The 10,351-nt window shown below is 42.6% G+C and overlaps 1 protein-coding gene across 3 annotated transcripts in view; it reads left to right on the top strand.

The window, feature by feature from the left end:
• The first annotated feature begins 1,613 nt into the window (after window positions 1-1,613).
• Window positions 1,614-10,351, top strand: part of FAM151B (family with sequence similarity 151 member B) — a 53,292-nt gene continuing 44,554 nt past the window's right edge. For 2 of the 3 annotated variants that reach the window (XM_050795715.1, XM_050795717.1), the window contains exons 1-2: window positions 1,614-2,234; window positions 8,118-8,348. In XM_050795715.1, coding sequence (XP_050651672.1) covers window positions 8,276-8,348 — 73 coding nt within the window. In that variant the 5' untranslated portion in view covers window positions 1,614-2,234; window positions 8,118-8,275. The remainder of the gene's footprint in view (window positions 2,235-8,117; window positions 8,349-10,351) is intronic. The other variant, XM_050795716.1, reaches the window with a different exon arrangement.

Here is a 10,351-nt window from a genome sequence, read left to right as displayed (position 1 = left end):
AAAAAAAAAAGATAGCTGGGCACAGTGGCTCATGCCTGTAATCCCAGCACTTTGGGAGGCCAAGGTGGGGTGGATCACTTGAGGTCAGAAGGTCGAGACCAGCCTGGCCAACGTGGTGAAACCCTGTCTCTACTAAAAATGCAAAAATTAGCCAGGCGTGGTGGTGCATGCCTGTAATCCCAGTTACTCAGGAGGCTGAGGCAGGAGAATCACTTGAACCCGGGAGGTGGAGGTTGCAGTGAGCCGAGATCGTGCCACTGCACTCCAGCCTGGGACAACAAAGTGAGACTTCATCTAAAGAAAAAGAAAAAAAAAATTTTTAAAGAAGACTTGTACTGCAATCAATACCATCAAGAAACTGAAAAGACAATCTGCACAATGGGAGAATATATTGCAAATATTTGCAAATTATCTGTTAATTTGTATTGAGACTATACAAAGAATTCTCACAGTTGAAATGAGCACAGGATTTGAGAAGACATTTCTCCAAAGGAAATATATAAATGACCGATAAGCACCTGAAAATAGGCTCAACATTATTAGTAGGGAAATGCAAATCAAGATAATGAGGTAGTACTTCATATCTACTAGGATTATAATTAAAAACAACACATAATAACAAGGAGTACTGGTGAGGACGGGGGGAAACTGGAATCTTCATACACTGCTGGTAGGAATGAAAGATGGTACAGCTGCTTTGCAAAACTGGCAGTTCCTCACACAGTTAAACAGAGTTACTATATGAACAAGTTAGTTCCACTCCTAGGTATGTACACAGATATGTACGCAGAAATGTGTTCATATACGTCCACGCAAAACTTGTCAATAAATGTTCATAGCAGCATTATTCATAAAAGACAAAATGTGGAAACAACCCGAATGTCCATCAGCTGTTGAATGGACACACATAAAATGTGGTATATACAAACTGGAATTTATTCCAACATAAGAAGGAAGAAAGTACTGACACATGCTAAAACATGGATGAATTTTGAAAACATGCCAAGTGAAAGAAGCCAGATACAAAGATCATACAATACAGTCTGTGATTCTATTTACATCAAATTCCAGAATAGGCAAATTCATGAGACAGAAAGTAGATGAATTGTTGCCTGGGGGTAGGAAGGGGGCAAATGGAGAGTGATTGCTTTGGAGTGATGAAAAATATTTTATCTGAAAGGCTGGGCAAGAATCGCTCCCCTTTGTATTATGTGTCAGGTGATGATAGTTATCCTAACTCTACCACTGGCAGATTGAGTTTTTTGGTCACAGAAGCCGAAAATGGCAGAGCTTTGTTGCTAATTCTGATCACTAGTTTGGCATCAGAAAGTAATGAGTTAAGGAGGGCTAGAAAGACAGTGGATGGGAGAACCCAGTTGCTGGGAGCGTTTTCTGAGTGAACACTGGTAGAGAGACAGAAGGGGAGAAGAAAACTTCAGGTTATCTGCTCGATAACTGTACAAAAACTTTTTTTTTTTTTTTTTTTTTTTTTTTTTTTTTTTTTTTTGACAGAGTCTACCTCTATCGCCCAGGCTGGAGTGCAGTGGTGCGATCTCGGATCACCTCCACCTCTCTGGTTCAAGCCATTCTTGTGCCTCAGCCTCGCTAGTAGCTGGGATTACAGGCGCGCACCACCATGCCCGGATAATTTTTAAAATTTTCAGTAAGGACGGGTTTTCACCATGTTGGCCAGGATGGTCTCGAATTCCTGACCTCAAGTGATCCGCCCACGTCGGCCTCCCAAAGTGCTGGGAGTACAGGCGTAAGCCACCGTGCCCGGCCAGAAACACTGATTTTTATCAGTAATGATTCCACACCCTTTTAGGATATTACTAACATTTAAAAGAAAATATATCCAACTTTTGAAATTCGTGCTCCACTCCAGCAACTGCTTTCAATCGGAGTTCCATCCTCCGCCGCAGAATTCCCTAACGCAGCGTTATCTTCAGAGCTACCACCTGCTTCCGAAACCTTTCGGAGGAGCGCTTGGCCAACACCTGCCCGGCGGAGCGGCCCGAAAGCGAACCTCGAACGCCAGCCTCTGCGCCTGCGTGCCGCGGCTCCATTTGGTTCCGCTTCGCTGGCGCCCGCCTTGCTCTTCCCCTGCCCGAGGCCTGTGGTTTGTGGAGTCGAATTTCCGTGCCGCCAGTGCCCGGTTAGCAGGGGCGCCAGCCGCTGGGCGCCTGCGCGGACGGCGGGCGTCATCACCATGGCAGCATCCGCTGGAGGCCCAGGTAAGCGCCAAGCACGCGGCCTCTGCCTGGAGGTGGGGAGCTTTGAGAGGCTCCGCCGGCGGCACCCTCCCTTTGTGGGCTCCCGCGGTCCTCCTTGCTAGGGACCTAGGAGCGCGCCGCGCAGTACCGGGCGGCTGGGCTTGAAGCCCGCTCCGCACTCGGGGCGCGCCCCCGATCGCCTGCCGATGACCTTGGTTTGCCGGGTGGGCGTTAAGGGACAGGCGTTAGGGGGAGGTCGGAGAATGGCAGAGTCAGTGTCTTTTGAGGTCTTGGTTGGAAGGAAAGGAATGTGACGTTTCCCTAATTCCTTAATTTCCGCAGACCGCATGGGGGCGGTCTGGGTCAGTCGGTTCCTCTTTGGAAACTGGGGGAGGCTTGGGAATGCGGACGGTGGGCCGGGCCCGGCGTAGTCCGGCTGCTGAGCGCGCGGCCTGGAAACCTGGCAGAGTGCGGCTCGCTTGTTTCCCCTTGGAGTCAAGTGCTTCAACTTGCGGAACAATAGTTCCACTCTTGAACGTTACAGTATCTTTTCTGTAAACTGAAGTAGTGGCATGAGACAACCTCAGTGACGCGTTCTTTCTTCAGTTTAGATTTTTTCCCTAATTGTAAAAATAATACACGCTTTCACCATTCTGACTAGCGGGCTGTATAAATACGGATTCTCTTCTGAATCGATGCACGGTTTACAGAATCTTGGAATAACACGTGTGTGTAAGCGAAAAATGTCCAGGTTCTGATAAATGCCATTATAGAACATTTATAAAATATATTAGTATAGAGAAGTAGGAAAAAAAAATTCCCCAAATGCTGATACCCACAGGCACCACTACTAACTTTTTGTTATTTTCTAACAACCCTGACTCTTAAAAATAGAGTTAAGGTCATGGTAAACATAATTTTTAAAATCCTGCCTCTTATAGTATTCCATGTCACCAAAGTTTTTATAAACATAATTTTGAATGACTGAATTGTTTTACACAATTATATTGTATACAATACAGTTATATTGTAATTAACCAGTCTCCTAATGTTGAACATTAGTCAGTTGTTTCCTGTTTAGTTTTGTTAGAATTCATTCTGTAATAAACATTTTTGCATTGTTCTTCCTCAGTTATGTTTTTGGTTTGTTTTTATCCTGGACATGATTCTTGTAACTGAAATTACTGGGTCAAAGGATGTGAACTTTTTTTTCTCTTTTTTAAGACCTGTGCTAAACCTCCATAGAACATTTTCTTCAGACCAGAGTTTTCCATTTTTAACTCTTGGGTTCTTTACTTCTCAGTATAAATCCTTTTAAAGCCTGGTTTTCCTAAGAATCCAAACAAATCTGGGACAAAGCCCACACTCAAGACTTACACCATTCTCACTCACAGGCTGTATAAATCCAGGTTCTCTTCTGAATCGATGCAAGGTTTACGGAATCTTGGGGAAAAAAATGTGTGCATAAGTGAAAAACGTCCAATTCCTGACAAATACCATTTTTTAAAAAACAAATTTTCGGGCTGGGCACGGTGACTCACGCCTGTAATCCCAGCACTTTGGGAGGCCGAGGCGGGCGGATCACGAGGTCAGGAGATCAAGACCATCCTGGCTAACACGGTGAAACCCCGTCTCTACTAAAAATACAAAATAATTAGCCGGGCGTGATGGCGGGCGCCTGTAGTCCCAGCTACTCGGGAGGCTGAGGCAGGAGAATGGCGTGAACCCGGGAGGCGGAGCTTGCAGTGATTCGAGATCCTGCCACTGCACTCCAGCCTGGGCGACAGAGAGAGACTCTGTCTCAAAACAAAAACAAAAACAAAAAAACAAATTTTCTTCTCATTACCGAGTTGTTGATAAAACTAATTCTTAACCAGATTCTTCTGTTATATGTCATTTTTCCCCCTTACTTAAAAAAAAAAATACATTCTTAACATAAAAGAGTTAAAAAGGCACAATAGGATGTATAGTGAAAAGTTCCCTCCTGGCCGGGCGTGGTGTTTTACGCCTGTAATCTGAACACTTTGAAAGGCTTGAGCCCTGGAGTTTGGATCAGCCTGGGCAACACAGGGAGGACTTGTCTCTACAAAAAATACAAATAAATTAGCCAGGTATGGTGGTGGCACATGCCTGTGGACCCAGCCACTCAGGAAGAGACTGAGGTGGGAGAATCGCTTGAGCCTGAGAGAGGCTGCAGTGAGCCAAGAACATGCCAGCCTGGGCAACAGAGCCAGAGCCTTAAAAAAAAATTAACAAATTTAAAAAAATCCTTACTGATGTATAATTTGCATACTATTAATATACAATTTACTCATTTAAAGAGTATAATTCAGTGATTTTAGCTTATTTGTTTGATTTTAGCTTATTCACAGACTTGTGCAACAATTGCCACAATTTTAAAACATCTTCACCTTACAAAAAGAAACACTTCCCCATGCCCCATCCTTTAAACCCAGAGCCACTATTCTTCTACTTTCTATCTCTTTGAATTTGCCTATTCTGGATGTTTCATATAAGTGGAATCACCCAACATAGACCCTCTTATGTCTGGCTGCTTCCGCTTGTCATAGTGTTTTCAAGATTCATCCATCTTGTAGCATGTTTCAGTACTTCTTTCCTTTTTATGGCCAGAAAAGGAATTGCATGAAACACCACATTTTGTTTATCCACTCAGTTGATGGACATTTGAGTTGTTTCCATCTTTTGGGTATAGTGAATAATGCTACTGTGAACATGCGTGTACAAGTGTTTGTGTGGACATATGGTACACTGTCTTTAATGGTAAGTCAATTCTCGTAGTTGCTTTTGGAAACTGGAAGGAACCTTAATGATTGTCTCATCCAGGGGTCAGCAAATAGCAAACTTTCTTTTTTAATTTTATTTTTAATTGACAAATAATAACTGTATATTTGTGAGGTATAATGTGATGTTATGATACATGTATACATGTTAGAATGATTAAGTCAGGCTAATTAATATATCCATCACCTCATATACTTATCATTTCTTTGTAATGAGAGCATTTAAAGTCTACTCATTTAGGAATTTCAAAATATATAATACACTATTATTATTATTATTATTATTATTGAGACAGGGTCTTGCTCTGTCACCCAGGCTGGAGTGCAGTGGTGTAGTCATGGCTCACTACAGCCTTGACTCCCTGGGCTCAAGTGATCCTCCTGCCTCAGCCTCCTGAGTAGCAGGGACTACAGGCACACACCACCATGCCCGGGTTATTATTATTTTATTTAGTAGTAGAGACAAGGTCTTGCTTCATGCCCAGGCTGGTCTCGAACTCCTGAGCTTAAGCAGTCCTTCCGCCTCGACCTCCCAAAGTGCTGGAGTTACAGTTGTGAGCCAGCATGCCCAGAGTTATTAACTATAGTCACCATGCTGTGCAATAGATCTTGGGAACTTATTCCTCCTGTCTAACCAGAACTTTGTACCCTTTGACATATTCCCCTCCCATCCAATTGCCCCGGCTGCATCCCTAGCCTCTGGTAACCACCACTCTACTTTCTACTCCTGTAAGCTCTACTTTTTGAAATTCCACATGTAAGACTGCATGTAAGACTATGCAGTGTTTTTCTTTCCATACCTGGCTCATTTCATTTAGCATACTGTCCTCCAGGTTTCTTCATTTGTCACAGATGACAGAATTTTCTTCTTTTTAAAGGCTGAATAGTACTCCATTGTGTATCTCTGCCACATTTTCTTTATCCATTTACCCACTGATGGCTCTTAGCTTGTTTCCATATCTTGGTGGTCAGCAAACTTTTTCTGTAAAGAGCCAGATATTAAATTTTGGGCTTTGCAGGGCATACATTTCTGTTCCAACTAATCAACTCTGCTATGGTAGCTGGAAAACAGCCACAGGTTGCACGGGAAAGGAGGTTGGGATAAATGGAGCACAGAGGTTTGGAGCAGCAACACTGTGATTCCATGTGATATTGTAGTGGTAAATACATGCCATTGTACAAGCATCCCTTGTTTTATTGTACTTCACTTTATTACACTTTGAAGATAATTTTTTTTTTTTTTTTTTTTTTTTTTTTTTTACAAATTGAAGGTTTGTGGCAACCTTATATTGAGCAAGTCTATTGGTGCCGTATTTTTCAATAGCATGTGTTCACTTTGTGTCTGTCACATTTGGGGAATTCTTGCAATATTTCAAATTTAAAAATTATTATATTTTAAAAATTATTATATTTATTATGGTGATCTGTGATCAGTGATCTTTAAATGCCACAATAATAATTGTTTTGGGGCACCACAAAGTCAAACTGAATCTGTAAATGTGGCATGTGAGCCTTGCCGGCTTGGGCAGTGCATGCTGACCGGCTTGGCGAGGATAAAAACTAAATACATAAATATGGTGTGTGTTCAGACTGCTTCACCAGCCAGCCATATTCCTGTCTCTCTCCCTCTCCTAGGGTCTTACTATTTCCTGAGACACAACAGTATTGAAATTAGGCTGGTTAATAACCATAGAATGGGCTCTAAGTGTTCACATGAAAGGAAGAGTCACCTGTTCCTCACTTAAAATTGAAAGCTAGAGGGCTGGGCACAGTGGCTGTAATCCCAGCACTCTGGGAGGCTGAGGTCATCACATGAAGCCAGCAGTTCAAGACCAGCCTGGGCAACGTACCAAGACCTTGTCTCTACAAAAAATTTTAAAAATTAGCTGGCCATGGTGGTACGCACCTGTAGTCCTAGCTACTTGGGATGCCGAGGCAGGAGGATCACTTGAGCCCATGAATTTCAGATTACAGTGAGCTATGATTGCACCACTACACTCCAGCCTGGGCAACAGAGTGAGACTTGTCTCTGAAAAAAAACAGAAACAAAATCAAAAGCTAGAAATGATTAAGCTTAGCGTGAAAAACATTTTGAAAGCTGAGAGAGGCCTCTTGTGACAAACAGCTAAGTTGTCAATGCAAAGGAAAAGCTCTTGAAGAAAATTAGAAGTGCCACTCCATGGAAAACACAAATTATAAGAAAGCAAAACAGCCCTATTGCTGATATGGAGAAAGTCTGAGCGGTCTGGATAGGTCAAACCAGCCACAACATTCCCGTAAGCCAAAGCCTAATCCAGAGTAAGGCCCTAACTCTCTTCAATTCTGTGAAGACTGTGAGAAGTACAGAAGCTACAGAAGGGGAGCTGGAGATTCGCAGAGGTTGGTTCATGAGGTTTAAGGGAAAAAGCTGCTTCTACAACAAAAAATTTCGAGGTGAAGCAGCAGGTGCTGATAGGGAAGCTACAGCAAGTGATCCAGAAAATCTAGCTAAGATCATTGATGAAAGTAGCTATACTAACAGTAGATCTCTTTCTTTCTTTCTTTCTTTCTTTCTTTCTTTCTTTCTTTCTTTCTTTCTTTCAAGACAGGGTCTCCTTCTGTAACACAGGCTGGAGTACAGTGGCACGATCATGGCTCATTGCAGCCTTGATCTCCTGAGCTCAATCGATCCTCCCACCTCAGCCCCCCAAGTAGCTGGAACTATAGGCACATACCACTACAGCCTACTAATTTTTGTATTTTTTGTAGAGATGGGATTTCGTCATGTTGCCCCAGCTGGTCTTGAACTCCTGGGCTCAAGTGATCCTCCCACCTCAGCCTCCCAAAGTGCTGGGACTACAAGCATGAGCCACTGTGCAGGGCCAACAATAGATTTTCAGTGTAAATAAAATAGCCTTCTGTTGTAAGAAGATGCCATTAGAACTTTGATTGCTGGAGGGAAAAAGCCAATATTTGGCTTAAAAGCTTCAAAAGACAGGCTGACTTTCTTGTTAGGGCTAATGCAGCTGATGACTTTAAGTGGAAGCCAGTGCTCATTTACTATACTGAAAATCACAGGGTACTTAAGAATTATGCTACATCTACTTCTCTGCCTGTGCTCTAGAAATGTAACAACAAAGCCTGGATGACAGCACATCTGTTTATAGCATGATTTACAGAATATTTTAAGCCCACTGTGGAGACCCACTGCTCAGGAAAAAAAAGATTTCTTTCAAGGTGTTACTGTTCATTAACAAGGCACCTGGTCACCCAAGAGCTCTGATGGAGATATGCAAAGAGATTGATGTTGTTTTCCTGCATGCTTGCGTCTATTCTGCAGCCCGTGGATCAAAGGGTAATCTTGACTTTCACATCTTATTATTTGAGAAATGTTTTGTAAATCAGTAGCTGCCATAGATAGTGATTTCTCTGATGAATGTGGGCAAAGAATCATCATCCTAGATTCCATCAAGAAGATTTGTGATTAATGGGAGAAAGTAAAGATATCAACTTTAACAGGAGTTTGGAAGAAGTTGATTCCAACTCTCATGAGTGACTTTGAGGGATTCAAGACTTCAGTAGAGGATGTAACTGCAAATGTGATAGAAATAGCAAGAGAAGGTGGGGCACAGTGGCTCACACCTGTAATCCCAGCACTTTGGGAGGCCGAGGCAGGTGGATCATGAGGTCAGGAGATGGAGACCATCCTGGCTAACACAGTGAAACCCAGTCTCTACTAAAAATACAAAAAATTAGCCGGGCATGGTGGCAGGTGCCTGTAGTCCCAGCTACTCGGGAGGCTGAGGCAGGAGAATGGCGTGAACCCAGGAGGTGGAGCTTGCAGCGAACCGAGATAGCGCCACTACACTCCAGCCTGGGCGAAAGAGCAAGACTCTGTCTCAAAAAAAAAAAAAGAAATAGCAAGAGAACTAGAATTAGAAAGGAGCCTGAAGATGTGACTATATTATTGCAATTTTATGATAAGACTTTAATGAACTAGGAGTTCCTTCTTATGTATGAGCAAAGACAGTAGTTTCTTGAGATGTAATCTACTTCTGGTGAAGATGCTGTGAACATTGTTGAAATGACCACAGATGATAAAGAATATTACATACACTTAGTTGTTAAAGCAGCAGCAGAGTTTGAGAGAATTGACTGTCATTTTGTAAGTTCTCCTGTGGGTAAAATGCTATCAAACAGGACTGTGTGCTACAGAGAGATCTTTCATGAAAGGAAGAATCCACTGATATCAATAGCTTCATTGTCTTATTTTAAGAAATTGTCACAGCCACCACAGCCTTCAGCAACCACCACCCTGATTGGTCAGTAGCCATCAACATTGAGGCAAGACCCTCCACCAGTCAAAAGATTACAGCTAGCAGAAGGCTCAGATGATTGTTGCCACTTTTTAGCAATAAAGTGTTTTAAAATCAAGGTATGCACATTGTTTTTAGACATAATGCTATTGTACACCTAATAGGCTACAGTGTAACAGTGTAAACATAACTGTTATACATACTGGGAAACTAAAAATTGTGTGACTTGCTTTATTGTGATACTCACTTTATTCCAGTGGCCCATAACTGAACCTGCTATCTCAGATATACACCTAGACATCTGTCAAAACCTATAAAATGTATGACACCAAGAGTGAATTCTAATGTAAACTATGGACTTTAGTTAATAACAAAATGTCAGTATTGGCTCATCTAGTCTAACAGACATACCACACTAATGCAAGATGTTAAAAATTGGGGATATTTAAATAAAAGCAATTTTGTAATTTCCAAAAAAACAAGAACTGGGGAAATTGAGGGAAGAGTGGGGATGATATGGGAACTTTGCTCTTTTTGCTAATTTTTTTTTTTTTTTTTTTTTTTTTTTTGAGACGGAGTCTTGCTTTGTCACCCAGGCTGGAGTGCAGTGGCATGATCTCGGCTCACTGCAACCTCTGCCTCCTGGATTTGAGCTGTTACCCTGCCTCAGCCTCCTGAGTAGCTGGGACTACAGACGTGAGCCACCACACCCTGCTAATTTGTGTATTTCTAGTAGAGAAGGGGTTTCACCATATTGGCCAGGCTGGTCTTGAACTCCTGACCTCAGATGATCTGCCCACCTCGACCGACCAAAGTGCTGGGATTACAGGCATGAGCTACCATGCCCAGCCTAATTTTTTTCTGTAAATGAAAACTGCTTAAAAGGCCAGGCATGGTGGCTCACACCTGTAATCTCAGCACTTTGGGAGACTGAGGGTGGCTGACTGCTTGAGGCCAGGAGTTTGAGACCAGCCTAGCCAACATGGTGAAACACCATTTCTACTAAAAATACAAAAAGTAGCCAATGTGATGGCGCATGCAT

This window comes from Macaca thibetana, chromosome 6, assembly GCF_024542745.1.
Source record: "Macaca thibetana thibetana isolate TM-01 chromosome 6, ASM2454274v1, whole genome shotgun sequence".
NCBI lineage: Eukaryota > Metazoa > Chordata > Mammalia > Primates > Cercopithecidae > Macaca > Macaca thibetana.
Note: the sequence above shows the minus strand (reverse complement) of the source record. Positions and strands in the feature narration are given on the sequence as shown.